General features: G+C 38.3%; 3 protein-coding genes across 4 annotated transcripts; all 3 read right to left on the bottom strand.

Annotated features, from left to right (window-relative positions):
• Positions 1–901: 901 nt before the first annotated feature.
• Positions 902–4,890, bottom strand: LOC122075203 (IST1 homolog). Its single transcript, XM_042640151.1, has 6 exons — positions 4,685–4,890; positions 4,318–4,450; positions 4,098–4,201; positions 2,482–2,653; positions 2,234–2,374; positions 902–2,156 (listed from the first exon to the last, which is right to left on the bottom strand). The coding sequence occupies exons 1-6, from the start codon at positions 4,732–4,734 to the stop codon at positions 1,194–1,196; spliced, it is 1,563 nt and encodes a 520-aa protein (XP_042496085.1). The 5' UTR covers positions 4,735–4,890; the 3' UTR covers positions 902–1,193.
• A 3,416-nt stretch (positions 4,891–8,306) lies between these two features.
• Positions 8,307–13,388, bottom strand: LOC122076723 (transcription termination factor MTERF5, chloroplastic-like). The gene is made up of 2 exons (XM_042642200.1): positions 11,692–13,388; positions 8,307–9,015 (listed from the first exon to the last, which is right to left on the bottom strand). Exon 1 carries the CDS (start codon positions 13,156–13,158, stop codon positions 11,911–11,913), a length of 1,248 nt encoding a protein of 415 aa, XP_042498134.1. The 5' UTR covers positions 13,159–13,388; the 3' UTR covers positions 8,307–9,015; positions 11,692–11,910.
• A 1,315-nt stretch (positions 13,389–14,703) lies between these two features.
• On the bottom strand, positions 14,704–24,142 carry LOC122076724 (IST1 homolog). Of its 2 annotated transcripts, none has more exons than XM_042642202.1 (3): positions 24,009–24,142; positions 23,799–23,902; positions 14,704–15,469 (listed from the first exon to the last, which is right to left on the bottom strand). In XM_042642202.1, exons 1-3 carry the CDS (start codon positions 24,066–24,068, stop codon positions 15,385–15,387), a joined length of 249 nt encoding a protein of 82 aa, XP_042498136.1. In that variant the 5' UTR covers positions 24,069–24,142; the 3' UTR covers positions 14,704–15,384. The 2 variants fall into 2 exon arrangements, with proteins under 2 accessions (XP_042498136.1, XP_042498135.1); XM_042642201.1 differs by lacking the exon at positions 14,704–15,469 and adding an exon at positions 20,679–22,272.
• Between the last annotated feature and the right edge of the window lie 179 nt (positions 24,143–24,321).

Genomic DNA, 24,321 nt, shown 5'->3' with positions numbered 1-24,321 from the left:
ATTGTAGAATCTCTACTAGAAAAACAAGTTTGCTATTTAAGGAACCAGTATGAGCAATGCCTAACCCTATCCTTCCACCCAACCACCCCCCCCTCTTAAAAAAAAAGGTTTTAGGGAGGAAGCTCTTCATCTGTTCTTCCTTTTTGAGCCAACATCAATACCGTCGAGGTGCGTGTCATTCTAATTGAAGTTTCTTTGTATCACTTATTAAAGAACGATTACCTTCCAAGGATCCCTATGATAGTATCATATGATATTCCAGCCAACATGGAACCAAAAGCTGCAAACTCAAAAAGAGTTTTTTGTTATCCATATTACACTACAAAAAGAGAAATTTACAACACACGATGAGTTGGATTTCACTGTTCATAATTCAATGACATTCCAGATAATGCAATATATCTATTATTTTCTTCCAATCATATAAAAATAATTTCAACTCCGAAGTTCTGCAAAATTTCAAGTAATACATAAAACACCAGAATTAAGTTTTTTAAATATATAAGACCATAGCGGGATATATATAATACCTTAGAAATCAAATCAGTGTTTTCAATAAAATAACAGTGCTAGCTGAAAATGGCATTCAGATTGCAGGGAGAACCATGCTAGAAGAAGCCACAGAAGCTTCATGAAGCTAGCTTTGAAGCCTGGCCCTGATCATCTAAGAATTACAATGATTTGTGGTGGTAGCCGGAAGTCCTAATTTCGTAAGATGTGTGATGCCTTGCATTCTCTTTGGCAGATTCTAGCTTTAATTGTATGTGACAACAAATCCAGAGCATGAAAACAAGGGACATAAATTGAAAGACAACATTCAGTTTGAACATAGTTGTCAAGGTGTCTCCTAACCGGATGCCTAGGTTCCCTAGACACTGACAAATATGAGTTTGAAAGTGGGTTAAGTATGGTAACTATTTCAACTGGAATTTTATTTCACACAATTACAGGTCTCATTGCTACATTACATACAGAAAAAGATACCTGGTTACCACAAGAAGTAAAACCAGGGTTGCATAGCGTCTGGAAACAGCATTATTTACAGAAGAAGACAAACATTGATATATAGTATACTCTCGATTACATAAAATATATATAACTTGTACAAGCTAAAAAAACAAGCAAGGACTTGGTAACGTTCCCGCACTGCTACTCAACATTCATGTCTCGACCGGGAGTTCCTTGTTGAAGAATTAACTACCAGATCCATGGTTCGACTCCTGAGAAGTAAATAAGTTGGGATAGGAAAAATATGGATCATCCTCCATTGAAGCCAAACGCTGAGGCTGGTGATTAGCTGTTCCATGTTCAAGAACTTGGCCACTAGAAAGAGGTGGTTCAGATCCATCTTTGGGTGTGTCATATAATGAGGGATTTTCCATCTCTGATCCCCAATCAGGTCCGTGGCCTGGAAGTTGTTCCTCTGGATGTGAGGAAAAACTATTGGTATTACCAAAAGACTGCTGATGTTCAAACTGAGGCACCTTCATGGTAGCTGATTGATCAAGATCGACTGTCTGAACAATGACTTCTCTGTCCTCCTGGTCATTGCTTTTCTTCATGAGTTCAGCGATTCTGAACTCTGCAAGACTAGCGGCTGAACGAGCTGCAGCTGCTGCACGTTCAGCGCTTTCTGCAGCAGCCTGAGCAGCAGCCAGGACATCCTGCAAGTCCACATTGCCCTCACTTTTGGTTCTTGATAAAGAAGGGACTGGCTTGTCCTCTCGTACAGAGAATGAGGCAGCAGATAATGATGGAGGAGCAATGAATGGGAGGAATTGTTTGTCTTCCCTAGCAACAGATGCAATATTATCTGGTTCACCTTGGGAAGCAGCCAAGGGTTCCCGTGCAACTTCATCGGGTTCTGAATGTGGTCTTTTCAAGTGATTTTTGTCAGACTCAGAGTATCTCTTAACTCCATGATCAATCTCAGAACCTGGTGCGGATGGAAAGGGTCGTGGAACTATTTCTGGGGCTAATCCAGCATCTGCACTTGGTCGTAGTGATACTTTAGGAACTTCAGGAAGATCCAACAGATTGAAGCCAGTATCAGAATGTTCATCAGGAACTTGAGCAGGGGTAGAGTGCCATGATTCATCATGTTTCTCTTTGGGAAGAGGCAGTTTAGATCCACTAACAAACTGGGTTGGGCCATTCTGTCAAGGAGGAGTTAATGATCAGCCAAGGGAAGAATCTATATTGCAAAAGCATTGAAAGAACATACTCTAATTACCAGCAAATCTTCATGTGACTTGAAGAGCTCAGTTTCAGAAGCTGATGGATCCCAATCTATCTCATGCTCCTCAGCAATTTCCTTCAGCAACTTCAGTTTTACTTCAGCAGGAGGGGCACGGATGGATAGCAGTTCAATTAGCTGTAATAATACATTACACACAACCTCATCAGTAAACAGAGGGCACCAAAACATAGCTAAGCAGTTCTCACAAATGAATTACACTGAAAGATAACAAATTATATGACCTGGCGATTAACACCACAGTCTGGCATGAGTTCTGTTGCAGCTGAGACAAATTCCCTTCCATATTTGGAAGCAAATAACATTTGAACCTGCTGCAATTCTGGCAAGTCTGCACATCTTGGTGCAGCAAAACAAATGCTGGAAATGGATTCTTTCAGATCTAGAGGACACTCCCTGAACATTTGTGGCAATAAGAAACATTTGAGTGGGGAGAATTACCAAAATCTAATTCTCAATAGCCAAAACATCTTATTGTTCAATTTTTACTCCGCAGCCCCCATGTAGCTGCAGGTTGTGCACATTCATTAAAGTATCTAGAGCTGTACAATGACAGTCATACCATCAACATTGTTGCATAGGTTTCAAAATTTGAGTAGAAAAAAAAAAAGGGTACCATACATACTTGCACTAAGTACCCTCTGAAATTTCAGAGAATTGGTACTTCAACATTTGTGGCCTTCATTAAAAAATCATAACTGTACCCAAATAAACATAATTAGTTCCAGCTCTCCACCGGTTTCAGTAAGAAAGAACAGCACATTGCATCTCTATACCTTTTCGTGCCATTCTAATCCTTATGGACAGTGTCAATTTGACATACAGCATTACAAGTGAAATGTTCACAGATGAGCACATATTGTTTCTTTCTCCTTTGTCCAGAAAATTTATTCTCTTATTGTCCTCTCCATTTTCTTTTCTAATAGTACAAGATATCCTCCAGAATAATTGAAATTTAAGCCAGTCAACTGACTTTCATATCCACACATACTTCTACTAATGGGCTTCTCGGGTGGTGTTGACTAGTCTGTCAACTAAAACGGATTAGTTTTGACTAGTACCAAGTTACCAGTCCACTAAGGTTACACTATTTTTTTTTATTGATTTTAAATTGATGTAGTAACTTGATATTATGTGCTCTATTGTATATCTGCTGATGTTCTCCGCCATATCAGTCAACTGTGTTGTACAGCTTTTAACTTGATTTAGTAACTCAATATCATTTCGCCACACGTGACCTTTCTATTCAACTCTATCTTTCAATTAATAGACATGTATGTACAAGGAGAAATATATAAAGCAGCTAAAAAAAATTTATTTTAGACATCACTTCATCATTTATTTGAAATTATTTCCCAAAATTAAAATTAAACGAATACTTATCAGTCTTTGTCATCTAAGCAACTACTAGTCTTGATCTAGCTGCAACAAAACATTGATAATGGAGCAGATTGATCTAATTATCACCCCAGCTAAGGTGGCCTTGCCTATCCTATCTTACCTTATATTGCCTTGTAACAAGGAGGACAAATTATAGTATTCAATTTCCACATGTTTTTTCACACTGTTTCCTTAAACCTGTTTACCAGCCTAAAGCTATGGTTAAGACATGGTTAAATGCTTTCTATATACCATATCAAATATTCGGCCACATGGTAGGACTTGGAATAGAATTCGTGCAACATATATAACAATAAATCATGAGCAAGCTTTAAATAACTTCCAAGTGTAAATGTACAAAAATGAGATGATTTAATAAAAGGATGCAAACTTATAAAATTGAGCCACTGAACATGAAACGAATGTTCTTTGAGAAGCAACTGTGAAAGTCGATAATTACCTTTGTGTCTCGATAATGGGAAGCCGCACGGTGACAAGTTCACAAAATAGCTCAACAATCTCTTGTGCAGCCATCATGCTCTCTTCCCGAATAATGTGCTCTACCTGAAAGAAATGCCAACGACCAAAATCATGACTTCCAAAGCAACAGAAGTATATAGAAGACCTTATAAATATAAAAAGCAAAATCAAATTACAATTCACGAAGAGAGTCATAGTACCCGTATGCGAGCCGTGGCTTCTTGGCCAGTCTCAAGGAGCTTAGCGATTTCCTTCCGCATCTGCTTTATCTGAATCTCTCTTCTATTCCGCAACAACTTTATGCGTGGAATAGTCAGCTTCAGAAGGGTTTTACTGAAAGCACGAATTCAAGAAAAACGATAAAATTTCACAAAAAAATTTGCTTTATTTCTTAAGCATATTAAGAAAAGGGAAGGATTGAAACAAGGATTGTTGAAAGACGAATTCTCTGATCCATTGAAGAAGAAGAAGAAGAAGAAGAAGTGATCTTAATCATTTTAATGAATAAAAAAGAGAGTAAAATCAGATAAAATTGATAAACTAAATGCAAAATCAAAGAAAATTTACCATTTAGCTCCTCTAAATCCCTTGTTGAAGAAAGAATCGAGCATCGACATGGCTAAACTGGGGACCTAAAAGCCCTAATCCAGCTGAAGCTGATACAACACCACCACTAACAGCAACGGGCAACGACGACAATAAGAACAAGAAGAATGACCCCACAGCTGAAGCAAAGGAATCCAAGGGAGGGAGGGAAGAACTAAGAACGGATCAGTACTTTAAGATCTTTTAACTGTCCATCCACACAAATATTTGTATTAAGTTGATGATTAGTTCATACTTAATTTACTAATAATACTTTTTAAAAGTACATAGACACCGAATTATTAATAAGAAAAGAAGAAACTCACATCATCTCTCTCTTAATTTGTGATTGCCACATCTACATTTGACAATCGTAATCATACACAATTGATTTCTTGTTCACATGTCAAATTTCATGAGTTATCCAAGTCGTTAAAAATTCAAAAATACGAAAAAGAACATAGAGCATATTATGGAAACTAGGGTGTTATACCAGTACCGATGAATACTAGGTAGCAATCGTATTTTGTTGGGAAGGGAAGAATGACCCCACTTGCACTTGCTACTCATGCCTTAAAAATTGGAAAGGGTTCTGGGCGTAAAAGAAAATGTTAGTTAAGCCCTCACATTTCAAGGAAAGATCCCCAAACCTCAAAAGTGAAAATATCAGACAAAATCAGGTTATTTGACCGTGGGACCCGGACCCTCGCACCCATGCACCTCAAACCACCTTCATTGGTTGGTACCACTTATTGGGTAATGGATTAAAGTATCAGTCACCCCAAGGTGGGCCCGTTAATGCCAAATAATGAGTTAATCCGATAATGGGTGAAAACCTATTTTTCTCCCAAACAAGCCTCAGTTAATTAAGTGACTATAAATAAACTATTACCATTCATTTTCCACCTACCAAAGTAAAAGAAAAGAGAGGGAGAAAGAGAAAGAAGAAGGAGATGGAGAGCAAGGAAGGAAGAGGAAGGGAGGAGCAAGGTTTTCCTACCAACGAAGGTAAACTCCACTCACTCTAGGTCTCTAACTCCATGTGCTAGGCTCTCTCTCTCTCCCATTTCCTCTCTTTTGAGCTAAGAGAGATCGCCCCAACTGAATCCCACCTCTCCACTCTCTAAACTTACAAATAGGAAAGGGGATTTGGTGTGGGAAACTTACCCTAGTAAAATCATAGGTTTTTTTTCAAGTTTATAAACCCTCATTTAGAAAACCTCCATCAAAAGACCCAATTTGGGCAACACAAAACCTAGAAATGGGAAAAATTACTAAAACCCACTTTTCCACTTGTTAAAACTACAAATTGGGAGAAGAGTTTAGTGTAAGAGACTTATCCTAGTAAGATTAATGGATCAAATTGAGTCCATGAACCCTCCCTAGTTAAATCCTCAATTTGGATAACAAAAACCCTAGAAAATGTGAGTTTTATCCAAACCCTCTATACCCCACCATTTAAACTCGAAATTGGATTGGGAAAAATAAAATTAAATATATGTATAGTGGATTGGGGTGACACATAAGCCATTAGTGGTCACCACCTACACCCTCAATCGAAATTTCTTAATTTAGCTTAATCTCGACTGGAACTTTGGGGAATTGGGATACATTGTGTAAACGTATCTTAATTAAATCATTAATTACACTTAATCTAAGCTAATTGAGGTGGTGAACATCCCCCACATATAAATTAGCCCTATAGTCATAAAACACTCAATTTGAGAACGATGGCAAGGAAAATAAAAATAGGAAATGAGACTAGAACACATGCCTAGGGACTCATTTCTCTATGAGTAATTTATTTCTTAAAATTTTTATGTATCCTAGGAGTAGAACCAAGAGGTGACGAGACACAGCGCGAGGCCATCGGTGGTCCATCATCACCTAGGACTCGAGGTGAGGGAATTTTGTATGTTTACATGAATTTGTGGCATCATAATGCGTATGTGGATGAATTATGTTAATTTGCATATTATTATCTTGTTACTTGTGGAAATTGTTGATGTGGCATGAGAATGTGGATTATAGTTGTGCATGTGTGTGTTGTTACTGAGATGCAGGGTGGCCTGTGGTGGGTGCCTACGACACTGTATGCCCAGGGTGAGCGTGTGTGTATGTGGAGAGTGGGGTGCAGGGTGGCCAACGGTTGGTACCGGCGGCACTGCATGCTCAGGGTGTGCGTGTGTATGTGATTGGGGTGCAGGGTGGCCAACGGTTGGTGCCGGTGGCAGTGCATGCTCAGGGTGAGTGTGTGTGTATAACTGAGGTGCAGGGTGGCCAACGGTTGATGCTAGCGGCACTGCATACTCAGGATGAGTGTGTGTGTGTGTGTGTGTGTGTGAGTGTAATTGAAATGTGTTATGGGGCTAGGATAACCACCCTAGTGCTATAACCCTTACCAATAGGGGTTTACGTATTGACTAATCCTTTCGTCCGATGGTCCGAGGTTGGGGACGATTTTTGGGGACTAAGGTGCGTAGATGCTAGCATCGTGATAGACCCTCACGCAATGTTGGATTCGATGATAGGTATACCCTACACGCGATGTTGGATTCGATGAACTGGTATTATGGGAGGGAGTTAATAGGGGCTTAACCCAAACCTGACAGGATCATCAGATACTGTATTCCACCACAGCATACACACACTAACATCAATTCATCAGATCAGCGAAAGACTAAGTTTTACCTGTAAATAATTCCCATATACTTGATACCCAAATGGTGATACAATAATTATATACATTTGGGCCCGAAGGCATGATATATACACAAAAAGAATAAAGTTCAAATATCAAGTATATACAAGAATTCATCAAAAATCATCAGAGTACACAGCTCGGCTCGGTATCAAGGCTGGAGCTCAGCTCGTCATCAAGGGTTGTGCCCAGCTCGACATCACATAGAAGAGCTCAGCTCGGCCTTTGAAAACTGTGATTGAGGATCCATCTCTCTACGGAGGTGACCTCCGGGATGAGGAACTGGTTGCACACGGAATGAATGCGTATGCGATGACTGTGCATTTGGAGCACGCTGAGGATGGGAGTACCTTCTCTTTTTTATTCTTTTTGCACGTAGCAGATATAGCCCTATGGGGCATAACTGTAATTATGATCACAATGTGAAACCCTTCTTTTTGTGCAGTTATGGTAAATATCAATAGAAATCACCAGTTGATATATTTTGTTTATATTATATGTATGTGATCTTATAATTATTTTGTAATTTTATGAACTTAAAGTACTGCATCATGGATCCTAGATAGATTGTAGATACATTTGCGTGTCCATGTCACCAGCCTTCAGGTGAGTGGAGGCGGAGTGTGACATAGGGTTATGGTGTTATTAACTGTTTCCTAATCAGAACTGTATTCAACACGTATCGGTCCTTATTGGATGGTTTTGCCCTAAGAATTACCAATTCTATATTATATTTTAACATTTTATCCTCTATCTTGTACTGTATCACAGATCCAACGTCAACCGATATGAATGCATACTGATTCAGATGGAATCAGTTGCAATCCTAAGAAAAAATTTTGAATCAATCGGAATCAGTCATCTAATTCTGATTTAGATCTGTCATCAATCTGATTCTGATTCTGATTCAAATCTGCCAATTCAATTCGATTGGATCAATTATTGATTATTGATTAGTAGTTACACACTTACACTACCACTGAGTACAGGCCTATGAAATTTCTCTGGTGCTCCTGATAGTGTGCTACCTTAATAAATTTAAATTCCTAGTAATCTGAAGTTAGACCACCAATCTCACTGCCACAATATGACCAAAAAAAACAAATCTCAGTGCCACAAATTTTACACTCAAAATTACAGCCCAGTGGCTGCACACGAAAAATTCAGAGAGAACAGGCGATAGGACTCAGTTATTTATGGACTCTTAAAGATCTTCATTTCCTCAACTCCTGGGAGGCCCATTCATTACCAGCTTTCTGATTTCCCTTCTTGTCTCTCTGTGGACCTAATGCATCCACCCTCTATTGACTTGGAACTTGTTTGGATTTACTAGTCAACTTCGGTGCAGAAGTGCTTCCCGCCAATCTACTTTAGAGGGTTTGAGTCAACAGCTCCATGATGCTCTCTTTTGATGCCTACTCCTTTGGCTAAGTTGCTAAATGAGAGTTTCTTTGCTTCAACAGCAATCTCTTTCAGTCTCTTCTAATGCATCCAGTCTAACCTTCACCTTCATAAGCTCTGGATTAGAGCCCAATTCTTCTTTTTCTTCTGTAATGCTCAATTCCATCCCTATAGCTTTCTCTTCCTCTTCCTGTCGCTTTTTCAGCTTGACCTAATGAGAGCAGTGATAAAATCAAGGAATCTATCAGAAAGTGAAACAAAACAAGAGAAAAATTCAAACATTACCAGTACTCGAAGCATTTGATTAAACCATTGAACCTAGATTAGATCCAAAATATTTTTTGAATTTTGGGCATGATTCAACAAATTGTGATTGTACATTTGTACTGTCAATATATTTCTACTGACAGGACATGCATATAGTGTTTGGGACCCATCACTTGATCCTTGACGGCACAGACATAAGGTATCACTTGCACTAAAATCAGTCAGATAATTATATAACATTCTATTCAGAAACTATTATGGACACAGATTATTGAAAGCCATTTCAAATATAAAGAACATAAACAAAGGCCATCAGAGAGTTATACGATAGGTGCATCAAAGGTCAGAGATGTCACGACCATAATGCCATGCCCTTTTTTCTTCCCTTGATGGTATCAGTTGACTATCTCATTTCATGGAATTATTTCATTATAAACTGACTTTAGCAGTTCTTTTAGCAAAGAAATATCACCATAAAAGGGGAAGTGGCACTGCAGGATTCTTAAACAAATGGCTAAATGGGTGGACCATATAAGGATATTGGTCCACACAATATAACCATGTCTAGCCCTTAGAAAATAACTGATATTGTTCTCTTCCACACAATTCCCCTACATTTGTTGGTAATTTTAAAATTGTTATTCAGATTCTATAAAGCGTTAAAAAAAATGGGAAAATAAACTCTCAAAAAGGCCATACTAAAGTATTATAACCAAATTTCTTCTTCTTTCGAGGCTTGGTGAAAAGAATCTTAGCAGCAGTCATGAAATCCAGTTTCTCCAATTGATGGTACACATTATCATTGCTTAATGCAGTATCCTTGTTACCATTTTCATTATTGTTTCTTTTGAAACAATGGAGTAGTCGGAGCAGAGAAGCCCGGGATGGATGAGGCGTGACCCCCTAAAAATCAGACCCAAAGGTCTGCTCCTATGCGAAATGTTCTCCCCATCTTCTTTTAACATTTCTGTACTGCACATGACACATGTTAGCTCTCAAAATTCAAGCAATGAAGAAAGCAAGGCCAAAACTTAAGCTTGGCTTATTATCTTTCATCAAATTTGCCAATCATGGGCTGTAGAAACTTGAGGAATAAGATAGCACATAATGGTTTGCACTCTTTCTGCAGATGTGCTTGAATAAAGGTTTATAGAAATAAAGCTATATCTAGAAACCCTTCAATTTAAAAAGGGCAAACCCAGTTCACGAGGTTCCCATCACTACGTGGTTTGGATAGGGTCATAATGTACACAGCCTTACCCCTACTTCGGAAAGAGCTGTTTCCGGACTCGAACTCGCAACCACTAGGTAGCATGGAGCAACCTTTCCATTGTGCCGAGGTCCAGCCTCTAGCAAGAAACCCTTCAATTTTTCTTCCAATATTCACTCTACATCAGAGATGATATGCTTCCAAATAACTGATGGTTCAAACTTACATAAGAACCACATTAAAAAAAAATGCACGTGGATAAATCAGAAAATGGAAACTACTAAAACTGTGAAACACCAAGCCCTAGGTACTCAAAAACCTTTATGTGTACTTAATGCCTTGAGAGGACTTCTCAAGGTGGATACTTATACAAGGGATGGCGGGGGGAGGGAAGCACTCTAATACAAGATATATCATGGAAATTAGCAGTTTTCAGCACACAGTTGGTCTATCAGTTGAAAATTCAGGACCCTGGTGCTTCTTTTAAACAGAAATTCGTTTAGGGAAAAAAGTTGCAACCAAATCAACTCAACGAGACCTTATCCTCTAATTATAGTATCGTCACCATTACATCTCATCATCATACAGCCATGTACATTGTAGATACTCTGTTCACAAGTATTTAAAACTTCGTTGCATAAGCATGATGTGACTTATACATGATCCATTCAAAACTACACATACGTTAAGTCAATAAGCATCGGCTAACCATAAAGGAAGCTTCACTATCAAGACTGGAGGAAAAGAACACACACATGCTTAAATGATTTTATATCTTGTTGTATTAGATTGAAAAAATTGGTGGATCTAGGATTTGGAAATTTCCAGGTGTAGTTACTTTCCAAGAAAATTATAATTGCTATTCTTGTAAGATGTTTGGACTTCACAAATATATTTGGTTTTCCCTTCGAAGTGACAGTGTGCTCTTTATCTAAATTCAATATCTTATATCTAGAGAAATGCACTTTCCTGAGTATCCTGATCTGGGTTTCTTGTACCAACACAAACTTGTAGTCAGTCTTTTGAGAACCCTGTAGGAAATGGCCTATACTGAATATCTCTTCTAGCTTGGTTCAAACAAAGGAACAGTTGTTCCCTGCACAACCCCCCCCCCCTAAACTCTGTTTTCCCTATGTTGAATATCTCACCTAGGGTGGTTAAAACAAGGAAACAGTTGCTCTAGAGCACACAGCCCCCTGTTAACTCTCTGTTTTCCTGCAACAATGGTGTCGTAAGGTTAAGTTTAGGTTATTGTCATTAGACAGATATATGCAAAGAGGAAATCTGCAGGGCAACTAAAATAAATCACATGAGAACTACATGAAACAACAAGCAAATTGTTTACACTTCCACGACACCAAAAATATGGAATAGTACAACCCTATCAAAAATATATGCGAACGAACATACATGTAGATGGAATCACTGGTAAGCTTTGAAGCAGCCAAATGTGGTCAGTTTTGCTGGGGAAACTTGGAGTACTCTCTTCAATGCCGAGAGACATCTTTGGACAGGGACAAAGAAGCAACAGGACATAAATGTAAATAAGTGTAAATAAGGCCGGCAAGCTATGTGGGTAATTTAGTTCTTCTGGTGCTCGTCTATTGATCGTTGAATAAACAAGCGAAGCTATGTAGATTCGTCTTCCTCCGAAGAGTCCAAAACAGCACCCTTGTAAGCAACCAACAACTCCTCTAAATCATCTTTGAATCTCGAAATGAACCTATCCACGAATTTCTTCTCTGGCAATTCCACCACATGAAGAAAAATTGGTACCTTCTTCAACAACCTCTTCGACTTCAAAATCTCAATGACCCTGTACCGAGGGATCACTCTCTTCTCTATACTGTACATGAGACACATTGGTCGCTGAACCAAGACCATCTTTTCAAACCCAATAACGTTCATGAAGAACTCGATACCAAACTTTAACTTCACCTCGGAACATCTGAAAAGAACTGGCATCTTTTCAAACATCGTCATACATTCCTCCTCTGAAAAACCAAATCCCTGAAACAACTCGAATTTCCCCCTAAGAGTTTCGGGACTCATGCAACTAATAGTGTGGAGGGCGTGGACGAACATCCTTGAATCAGCAGAGACACCCATCTCCACAACCCTTCTAAGTTGGTCCCTAAGCGCAGATTCCCTCATGAGAAACAACGTTGGTTGCCGCCTAAAGAGCGCTGAGAGCTGAGACCCAACAATCCCATGGCTCTCCAATAAGGAAATATTGGGCAACAACCTTGCTTCTGGGTCTGAGGTGAGGACCCATTTGCATCTCTGTAGAACCAGAATCAAGCTTCGGTGACCACCATAGATAGTAAACATCTTCTTCAGAACCTCCATGCAAGGAATCAATCTTCGATCCAAGCTAACAGTTAATAGACCGGCGTTCTTCGAAATGAACCTACCCAGATCGGACCCGGTGAGACCTATTTCTTGGAATAACTTGAGCTTAGGTTTAAGGGTCTTCTCAATTTTTGAAAATAGGATTTGAGGGGAAACTCGGACTGCACCTCGAACATGAGCTTCAGAGAATCCCAACTGCCGGAGAAAGTGAACAACGGATTCGGGCTTTTTGGAGTCTTTCATCCCCATCCTTAGTTTCGAAGCTGCAAGTGCTTGAGTTTTGGACAGGCCGAAGGCTTCGACCAGGTAATCGACGATGAACGGATTTGAATCCGAGGACTTGGCGGGAGATGCAACCGAAGAGAAACAAGAAAACGACAGATTGGAAATTATTGAAGGCGTGCAGTAGAAATCAGAAAGCGGGAGGTCGTAGACAGAAAGGATAATTCGTATTTGAAATCCAGTTTCTGATCCGAATCTTCGATTCAAGAGCCGAAGCCCTAACCCTAAACCAGAACCAATCATTTCAGGGACTACGGCTTGATTGAATGTAAACTTTTGAGGGGGGAAATCTGAACTATAAATCGATTCAATCACGATGGGTAAACTAGGGTTTGCGACCCACTGATGGAAAACTTGGATGAAAACAGTAGGAGAGAGAGAGAGAGAGAGTGTGTGTGTGTGTGTTTTTTGCTAAAAGAGAGAGGTATGAGTTGCGGCGAACAAAAACTGATCTACCCAGTTGCATCAAATCGATCGAAAGCAAAGACTCTCAGGTATTTTAGATGTCATTTTAATAGGCTCAGATCACCCAGAAGATCGGACTGTTAAAATTAGGTTTATTCAATTTAGCTGTATTTTGGACGGTTCGGATTAAAGATTTGGTGGGTCCTCCAAATGTCTTCTTCTGAAATAATTTCTATTTTATTTTTAAATAATTTCAAGAAAAATATATGATTACCCGCTTTTGAGTTTTTTTTCTTTTACAAAACTATCTACTTAAATTTTAATAGAATTAAAATAGCCAATATTAGGTTTGGATTTATAAAATTATTCACCCAAAGTTTTAGTTCATAAAAATACCAAAAATCAGGTTTAGGTTTATATAATTACATATTATCAATTTTGAATATTTTCGTCAACTTATAATCAGGTATTTTTTATAATTGAAACTTTGAATGGGTATCTTTTAAAACCGAGACTCAATTTTAAGTATTTTTGTTAACTTAAATTTTAAGTTGATAGTTTCATAAAGAGAAACCTAATTTTGTATTTTTATGTAAAAAAAAATATGTAATCATGTAATTTTCATTAATTTCTATCTAGACAATTTTTCCGTGAATCAAGTCCTCTGTCAGCCAAAGGTTTCAATCGAAGGGTTTAACCATTTTTCAAATTTGTCGACTGTTGCATTATGGAACTCCAAAATCAGATGTACGGACAATAGGGCTCATAACAACCCGGTAATCTAAACTTCCCATATGTAGCAAAAGCATGTGCAAATAAAAATTTGACCCAGTTGAGTTCCAAATTTCCAATACTTCAAATTTGAACGAGGTGAGAGCTGTCCAAAGATTTGGAACTCATCTTGGTGTCAATGATGATGTTTAAAGTTGCCAACACTTTAGTTGCTGCAAATGCTCAAAGGGGGAATTTAATGGCATATCTTTGGCAATGATTGTATGAAGACTGTAGTCTCATGGAATTCGATGATTTCGGGGTTTGCCCACCTTGAAGAATCTACCGAGGCCATTAGTTTCTCTACTGTTTGATGTGCAAAAATGGAGTAAAGTCTGATGAGAGCACTTATCTTAGCTTGCTTTCATCATGTGTGCAATCTGAAGCACTTTCACCAGTAAGGCATTCCATTCTCATGCGGTCCAAGCAGGTTGTGTGATCTGGACATTTCTGTGATTAGCACTCTTATTTCGATGGATTCCAAGCATGGAGATATTGGTTCAGCACAAGATTTACTTAAGAACTCGTGTTTATGATCAGTGGGTATGCTGAAAAAGGAAATTTGGATGAGGCACTATCATTAGACTTCATTTTAAAGATGCCAGTTAGACATGGAATTCCATCCTTGCTCTCCAATCAACTCCATTCAATGTCATACAAGAAAAGAGGCCTAAGTTATTCATGTCTTCTGTACAACTTCTCTTATGATTATTTTTTGGACTTACTCCTAGCTCTCTTGGATCCTTCAATCTAGATCAAATCACTCTTCCAAACTAGAGAATCCCATGTCTCCATTGGACATAATAGTGCCCCCTCCAATGGCTCTCTTGAAGTTTATCAAGAACTGGAACTAATATTATGGTGGACAAATACTTCTACTTCCGAATTAAACTAATTGATAAAGCCAAAGGATGTTCAAGATATCCACTTCCTCAACTCCTCAATGGAAAGCCTCACTAACCCCCCCCCCCCCTCTCAAAAAAAAAACTCAATGGGAAGCTCCTACCGGCTTTTGTATTTTCCTTCTTGTTCCTCTGTGAGGTATCAATAGCTGGATTTAATACATCCTCTCTTAGCTTGCATCTAGATTTACTACCGTCGCCCTCAGCTGCAGAAGTACTGACTTCCAATCCACTTGGGAGGTTTGAGCCAACAGCTTCATGATGCCTACTCCATCATTGACTAAGTTGCCACCTGAGAGTTTCTTTGTACAAGCTGCAATCTCCTTCACAATCTCTTCTAATGCATCCATGTGACCTTCACCATCAAAAGCTCAGGATCAGAGCCCAATTCTCACTTTCCTTCAGAAGTGCTCAATTCCATCTCTTTAGCTTTCTCCTCTTCTTCCTGCTTCTTTTTCAGCTCGATCTCTCGAGTCCTGAGAACAGTGTCAAAATCAAGGAATCTACTAAGAAAGTGAAACAAAACAAGAGGAACATTAAAACAGTACCATTACATGAAGATTTGATCAAACCATTTGTAGGTATCATGGACCTCCGTCCCCGGGATCGCGGTATGGCACGCAGCGCGTGTACACACGCTAGAGTTCAACCCTAATGAGATGAGATAGTATCCCCCGGTCATCAAATGCCAAAGGGGGGGGACACATGTTATGGGTAAAAGGGAGTCGCCACCTAGAAAGGGTCTAGGACCCATAAATGTCTCCCCCAATCAAGGGAGAGAGACTAATGACTCTGATGGATAAGGCTGGTTTGCACCAAGATTCTAGATAAGTGTCAAATGACAGACTGAGAAGGTGTTAGGCACCCAGTCTGCCCGACCCTAAGGCCGGTCTCTTTTTGTTTGACCAAAGTTTGTTTGTACCCTACTAACTAGTCCTAAATCTAGGTCACTGAAAACCCTAAACTAGGTATCTAAGCATGACATGTGAAAACCCTAAACCAAGTGTCTAAATTATACTAGCTAGGTTATGATGCAAATAATGAAATGATTACGCTAATTAAATAAGCCTAAATGATTTAATTGATGTATTATGAGTCTTAGATTAAGCTAATGAAATAAGCCTAAACCTAGGATTAGTTTAGCAACTTACGAAACCCTAAATTAAACTAACTCGATTAATTGAGCCTAACCTAGATGGATGATTAATGAATTTATGAAATCCTAAATTGAATTAATTAAAATGATTAATCTTAATCCCTAGTAATTTGTGAAATAAATTATTGCAATCCTACTTAATCTAATTTGGTAAAAAGATTTTTAAATTAAATGGAGCCTAATTAAATTAGAAAAGTTAAATGGGCTAATTACATTAAATAGAAGCATTTTACTAGTCTACCTAATCTAGTTTAGGAAGATCAAACTGAACCTATGGTTTAATTAAATAAATTATGAAACCTAATTGCCCTAATTATGTTTATCTTGAGTTAATCCTAAATAAATTAAGTTTTTTAACATCGAATCATCAAGTATAAAAAAAATACATGTTAATAAATACGAAGCATGGCAAACATGATATTGACTAACCTATCTAAATCTAATGATTATCAATATGGCAAGATATCCGAATCTAAATTAAATACACAATTAATTCTAAAAGGACACACTATTTGAGATAAAAAGAAATGGACCGAAACGGGTTCATTTTTATCAACCCGAAAACCCAAGTAACGCATCTAATGCTACGAGCCGGTTTGAGGGGGGCAGCCACGCCCATACTAGCCTATGTCCTAGACTATGTCCCACGTATGTTATGAAGAGGAAAAAAGAAAAAGAAAATCATTTGAATTTTGAATCAAGGAAAAGTAAGTTGAACCAGACTACTTTGAATGGATGAGATTTGATGATCTAAGTAATCTATCTATTTTACTTGATTAAAGCTAAATCTAGGTTCAAATACATTATTATACGTAATTAGATGGATTGAAAATATTTTAAGCTAATCCTAAAAGGTGAGATGAACATATCATAAGGCCCCAAAAGGACTAATGAGATAAACATTATGCTAATTAGACTAAATCATTTTACTAACTACATTTACACAAAGCAAATTAATAAAATAAGCTATAATAAAATGGGAGTTTGATTAAACTAATAGAACAGCTAAATCAAACTACATTGCAAAACAAAAGGAAAAAAAGTGAAAAATCAAACTTTACAAGACTTTAACACATTGGGAATTTACAAAACTGATTTCAGAGATTCCAGTAAGGATTATAGCAACAACAGTGTCTTTACTCATGGTTTCTTGACATGATCGGATGCCTTCGTAACCCAAAGTGTCAACCACATGTGGTGCCATAGAGCTTGGTTAGAAACAGTAGAACACATACAAGGCCCTAGGCAAGGTTGGATCGATTCCATGGAGAAGGGAGGTTGAATATGATGGTGATATGGTTCAGATTTCGATAATGGAAGGAATGAAGGTGAGGATGGATTTGGTTGCAGGTTTAGTGGTTTCCGGTTAGTGGTTGCAGCAGCAAGGAAGAAAAAAAAGAAAAAAAAGAAGAAGAGGAAGAAGAAAGGAGTAGGTTCGGCTGGAGAAGAAAAAAGAAAAAGAAGAGAAGAAGAAGGAGGTGCAGGTTCGGCTGGTGAAGAAAAAGAAAAGAAGAGAAGAAGAAGAAGATGCAGAAGAAAGAGGGGGGTTCGGTTGCTGCCAGTTACAGCAGCAGGGAAGGAAAAGAGAAAGAAAAAGAAGAAGAAGAAGAAGAAGAAGAAGAAGAAGAAGAAGAAGAGAGGAGGGTTAGGTGCAGTGGCTATTGTAGCAGGGAAGAAAAAGAGAAGAAGGGAAGAAGGGGAAGGGAGTGTTCGGTTGCTGCCGGTTAGGGGTTGCAATAGCAGGGAAGGAAAAGAGAAAGAAAACGAAGAAGAAGAGGAAGAAGAAGAGAGGAGGGTTAGGTGTGGCTGCAGGAGAAAAAGAAAGGGAAAATTACATGATTACCCACTTTTGGGTTTCCCTTTACAAAATTACCCACAAAAAGTTTTGGTCAACAAAAATATCCAAAATTAGGTTTGGGTTTATAAAACTACCCAAAACAGTGATTCTCCTTCCTCTGCCTATTTGTTTTGTCATTTTTACCCCAGGCCAAGGTTGTAGCACGGCCTGATGGAGGCCGAGGTGGCAGCCCGGCCTGATGGAAGCCGAGGTGATAGCGCGGCCTGATGGAGGCCGAGGTGGTAGCCTGCGCTCCACCTCTGCCTCCGTAAAGCCGTGCTGAACCTAGGCCTCCATCAGGCCGTGCTCCACCTCGGCCTCCATCAGGCAGTGCTGCCACCTCGGCCTCCATCAGGCCGCGCTCCACCTCTGCCTTCGTAAAGCCGTGCTGAGCCTAGGCCTCCATCAGGCCGTGCTATCACCTCAGCTTCCATCAGGTCGGGCTGCCACCTCGGCCTCCATCAGGCCGTGCTACAACCTTGGCCAGGGGTAAAAATGACAAAACAAATAGGCAGACGAAGGAAAATCACTGTTTTTGGTAGTTTTGTAAACCCAAACCTAATTTTGGGTATTTTTGTTGACCAAAACTTTTTGTGGGTAATTTTGTAAAGGGAAACCCAAAAGTGGGTAATCATGTAATTCTCCCAAAAAGAAAAGAAGAGAAGAAGAAGAAAAAAAAGAAGAAAGAAGATTAGGTTATATGTAAGATTCTGATCCAAGGGTTCAGATTAAAAGAACAAAAAGTAACTTAAGAAAGAAAACTAAACCAAATCAAAGGTAAACATAAAAAAAACAATTAAACCTAACTAAACTAAATGAATCAATTAAACCTGAATATCTTTAATTGGACCGGAATAAATCAATTTACATCTAATAAACCTCATTGAACCAAACTGAGACTATTTAAACATAATTAATCTAAACAAATCAATTATTAATAAATTAGAAATTAATTTGTTAATTAAACTAATTCTAAATCGCTCTTAGGAGAAAATAAATAAATACCTTAAACCGACTTTAGTCAAGAAACAAGGGGAGATAACCCTTGTGTTTCAAACCCCCAAATCGAACCGAACCGGACAAGATCTCCCGGCTCAAGGAAGGATTAATGTATTAAACTTTTAAACTTGGAGAATATTTGATTTTAGAGGGAAGAAGTTAGCCAAAAACCTTAATGGGGCCATCCTCTCTCCCAAATTCTCAATCTTTTTTCTTTTTTCCCTTTTGGAAGAGAGGAAGGGTTATTCTTATAGCCTTGGGACTTGGGACAATTCTCTCATATTTCCGATGTGGGACTAAAAAACTAGAGAGAATTGTCCAAAAAGGCTTGCCTTTGGACAAAGGGGTTTGGGCACCATGTGGTACCCTTTGGTTGCTCGGAATGGAATCTGATACCGAACTTTGGAGTCAACTTTTGGGAATCATATTTTTCAAACCGTTGGTCAGAATTCGACGTGTAATATGTCGTTAGAAAGCTCAGTCCGAGCACTATCCAATGATGTGAGACACGATTGTAGTCTCGATTGGAAACCTTTACAAAAATATGCATAAAGTAGGGACCCGGATCATATAATGAAAGAGAATCGGGCGTCGATTCGCATAGTTCTTGCATCAAAGTGTAATGTCCGACTTGAGGGGACAAACAACAATAATCCACAACATCAAATTCCAATTTTTGAAAACATTTTCTCTTGAAAGTTTATAGGAAAATATGGTCATTTTCTACTCTAAGTTTGAAAATTCTCCAAGTCTAAAATATCCAACATGTAATCATTCATATTGTCATCATTGCTGGGGGGTGACAAAATTCGGTGTCTACACCATTAAGTTTAAAATACAACCAAAATATTTTCTAGAATTTTGGACATGAATATGGTTTAAAATTTTCACAAATTGATTGTACACTGAATATATATGACTTATAAATGAATATGTTTAGTCAATAAACATACTGCAAACCATAAAAGAAGCTTCCTATCAAGGATGAAGGAAAAAAAAAAAACTCACTTGTTTAAATGACTCAAATTTGAAAAAAAAATTGCCCATCTGAAATTTATGATTGTTATTCTTGTAAGATGTTTGGACTAGCAAATATATTTGTTTCCTCTTCAAAGTTCAAAGTGAGAGAGTGATCTTTCTGCATATTCATTGCCTTCTCTATCTAGAGAAATGAACTATGCTGAGTAACCTGACCTGGGTTTCTCATAATACAAACTTGTAGGGAGACTTTTGAGAACCTCATAGTATGCAACACCACTGGATGATCTAAACTCTCAGATCTCAATCCATGAATCTTTCACTGAGAGGGTCCCTAGTTTATTTCATTTGGTGGTCTAAACGAAACTATGTAGATTTGTATTCCTTAGAAGATTCCAAAGCATCGCCCTTGTAAGCAATTAACAATTCCTCTGCATCATCTTTGAATCTCGAAACGAACTTGTCCAAGAATTTCTTCGGAGTCAAATCCAGCACCTGAAGAAAAATATTTGGTTCCTTCTTCAACAACCTCTTCGATATCAAAATCTCAATAACCCTGTACCGAGGGATCATTCTATTCTCTATACTAAACATCAGACATGTTGGTCGCTGAATCAACACCGTCTTTTCAAACCCAACAGTGTTCATGAATAACTCAATACCGGACTTCAACTTCACCTCGGAACCTCGGAACATCTGAACAGAACTGGCATCTTTTTAAACATCGTCAAACATTGCCCTCTGAAAAACCAAATCCCTGAAACAACTCGAATTTCCTCCTAAGAGTCTCGGGACTCATGGAACTAATAGTGTGGAGGGCGACAGGGCGTAGAAGAACATCCTTGAATCAGCAGAGAAAGCCATCTCCACAACCCTTCTAAGTTGGTTCCTAAGCACAGATTCCTTACAGAAAAAACAAAGACGGTTGCCTCTTAAAGAGCACTGAGAGATGAGACCCAACAATCCCATGACTCTCCAGGAAGGAAATGTTGTGCAACAGCCTTGCTTGGATAAAAATCGTCTGTTGTTCTCCATCTCTGTTTTTCCATGTTTTGCTAGGTGCAGAACACGACACGTGGACGGTTCATCATCAACGGTCAAGATGCTTGCTTGGTTGAAGCTCTACCAAAACTGGGTTGAGGTAAGTGAACCAGACCGAGTATGTATGACCCAACCCAACCCAACCCGTTAACTTTTACTCCATCTCGCCGGCGGCGAATGATCTTTTGCGGAAGATGCTTTCAAAGGACGTCTCCAAGAGATTCTCCGCCGAGCAAGTACTCGGTAAGTGTGATATTTCCTTTCACGTTCTTAAATCGTTTGGACTGCCATGGATTAGTGTCTTGGAGATGGATCCCTCTTTCTTGATTGAAAATTTTTCGTTATGGATTTTTATTTCTGAAATCAACAATTTGTGTGCAGTGTTTCTCTTTACCTTTACTAAATCTCACGATTTTTCTTGGTTGCCAATTTTTTGATCTTGGAGCGACTCTATTTTTCTGATTTCTTGCTTCAGTTTTTTAATTTCCCAGTAATTTTCTCATCAGTTTGTACTCTCTCTCTCTCTCTCTCTCTCTCTCGTTTGGGCGAGACTGGGAGACCGGAAGCTTCCGAATGCGTAGGTGCAAGCTAAGTGACTCTTCCGTTAAAGAAGTTTTAGTTTCCCATTTTTAGGTCTCTTTTTTCCTGGTTCTGTATTTGTCTACTTTCTGTTAGTTTGTTTCCTCGTTGGTTTTATTAGCGATTGCATTCCTTTTTCTCCGTTTCAATCACTGATGTATCTCTGATCTGTGTTTCTGTTCAAAATTTTCAGGGCATTGAGAAAATAGGGTGAAGAAGAAGAAGAAGAAGAAGAAGAAGAAGAAGAAGAAGAAGAAGAAGAGAGGAGTTAACGGGTTGGGTTGGGTCATACATACTCGGTCTGGTTCACTTACCTCAACCCGATTTTGGTAGAGCTTCAACCAAGCAAGCATCTTGACCGTTGGTAATGAACCGTCCACGTGTCGTGTTCTGCGCCTAGCAAAACATGGAAAAACAGAGATGGAGAACAACAGACGATTTTTATCCGCCTTGCTTCTGGGTCTCCGCAGAGGACAAATTTACAAATGAATTACATTGAAAGATAACAAATTATATGACCTGGCAATTAACACCAGTCTGGCATGAGTTCTGTTGCAGCTGAGACAAATTCCCTTCCATATTTGGAAGCAAATAACATTTGAACCTGCTGCAATTCTGGCAAGTCTGCACATCTTGGTGCAGCAAAACAAATGCTGGAAATGGATTCTTTCAGATCTAGAGGACATTCCCTGAACATATGTGGCAATAAAAAACATTTGAGCGGGGAGAATTGCCAAAATCTAATTCTCAATAGCCAAAACATTTTATTGTTCAATTTTTACTCAGCAACCCCCATATAGCTGCGGGCTGTGCATATTCATTAAAGTATCTAGAGCTGTACAATGATAGTCATACCATCAACATTGTTGCATAAGTTACAAAATTTGACCAGCAAAAAAGGAAAAAGGGTACATACATACTTGCACAATTACTCTCTGAAATTTCAGACAATTGGTGCTTCAACATGTGGTCTTCATTAAAAATTAATAACTGTATCTACCCAATAAACATAATTAGTTCCAGCTCTCCAGTGGTTTCAGTAAGCAAGAACAGCACATTGCATCTCCATGCCTTTTTGTGCCATTCTAATCATTATGGACAGTGTTGATTTGACATACAGCATTAGAGGGGCAGTGTTCACAGATGAATGCATATTGTTTCTTTCTCCTTTGTCCAGAAATTTATTTTCTTATTGTCGTCTCCATTTTCTAATAATACAAGATATCCTCCAGAATAATTGAAATTTAAGCCAGTCAACTGACTTTCAGATCCACACATACTTCTACTAACGAGCTTGTTGGGTGGTGTTGACTAGACTGTCGACTAAAACTGATTAGTTATGACTAGTACCAAGTCACCAGTCCACTAAGGTTACATTTTTTTTTTTTTTTTTATTGATTTTAAATTGATGTAGTAACTTGATATTATGTGCCCTATTGTATATCTGCTGATGTTCTCCACCATATCAGTCAACTGTGTTGTACAGCTGTTAACTTGATTTAATAACTCAATATCATTTACCGGTTGTGTCTATACTGTTTATCTGCAGCATGTGACCACCTATTCAACTGTATCTTTCAATAATAGACATGTATGTACAAGGAGGAAGAATATAAAGCAGCTAAAAAAAATTATTTTAGACATCACTTCATCATTTATTTGAAATTATTTCCCATAATAACATATATATTAAAATTAAACGAATACTTATCAATCTTTGTCATCTAAGCAACTACCAGTCTTGATCTATCTGCAACACTACATTGATAATCTTACTGAGAAAAGAAGGAATAAAGAATTTGGGGGATTTCAATTTCTTGGAAATGGAGCAGATTGATCTAACTATATCACCAGCTTTAGTGGTTTTGCCTATCCTATCTTACCTTCTATTGCCTTTTAACAAGGAGGACAAATTATAGTATTCAATTTCCACACTGCTTCATTTAACCTGTTTGCCAGCCTAAAGCTATGGTTGAGACATGGTTAAAAGGTGTCTATATACTGTATCAAATATTCGGCCACACAGGACTTGGAATAGAATTTGAGCAACATATATAACAATATATCATGAGCAAGCTTTAAATAACTTCCAAGTGTAAATGTACAAAAATTAAATGATTTTATTAAAGGATGCAAACTTCTAAAATTGAGCTACTGAACATGAAACAAATATCCTTTGAGAAGCAACTATGGAAGTTGATCTGTTGATGATTACCTTTGTGCCTCAATAATGGGAAGCCAGATGGTGACAAGTTCACAAAATAGCTCAACAATCTCCTGTGCAGCCATCATGTTCTCTTCCCGAATAATGTGCTTTACCTGAAAGAAACACCAATGACCAAAATTATGACTTTCAAAGCAACAGAAGACCTTATAAATATAAAAAGCAATATCAAATTACAATTCACGAAGAGAGTCATGGTACCCGTATGCGAGCCGTGGCTTCTTGGCCAGTCTCAAGGAGCTTTGCGATTTCCTTCCGCATCTGCTTTATCTGAATCTCTCTTCTATTCCGCAACAACTTTATTCATGGAATAGTCAGCATCAGAAGGGTTTTACTGAAAGTACGAATTCAAGAAAAGCGATATGATTTCACAAAAACAAGCATATTAAGAAAAGGAGAGGACTGAAACAAGGATTGTTGAAAGACGAATTCTCTGATCCATTGAAGAAGAAGTGATCTCAATCATTTTAATGAATAAAAAAAAGAGTACAATCAGATAAATTAAGAAACTAAA

The sequence above is a fragment of the Macadamia integrifolia genome, chromosome 4 (assembly GCF_013358625.1).
Source record: "Macadamia integrifolia cultivar HAES 741 chromosome 4, SCU_Mint_v3, whole genome shotgun sequence".
Lineage (NCBI taxonomy): Eukaryota > Viridiplantae > Streptophyta > Magnoliopsida > Proteales > Proteaceae > Macadamia > Macadamia integrifolia.
Note: the sequence above shows the minus strand (reverse complement) of the source record. Positions and strands in the feature narration are given on the sequence as shown.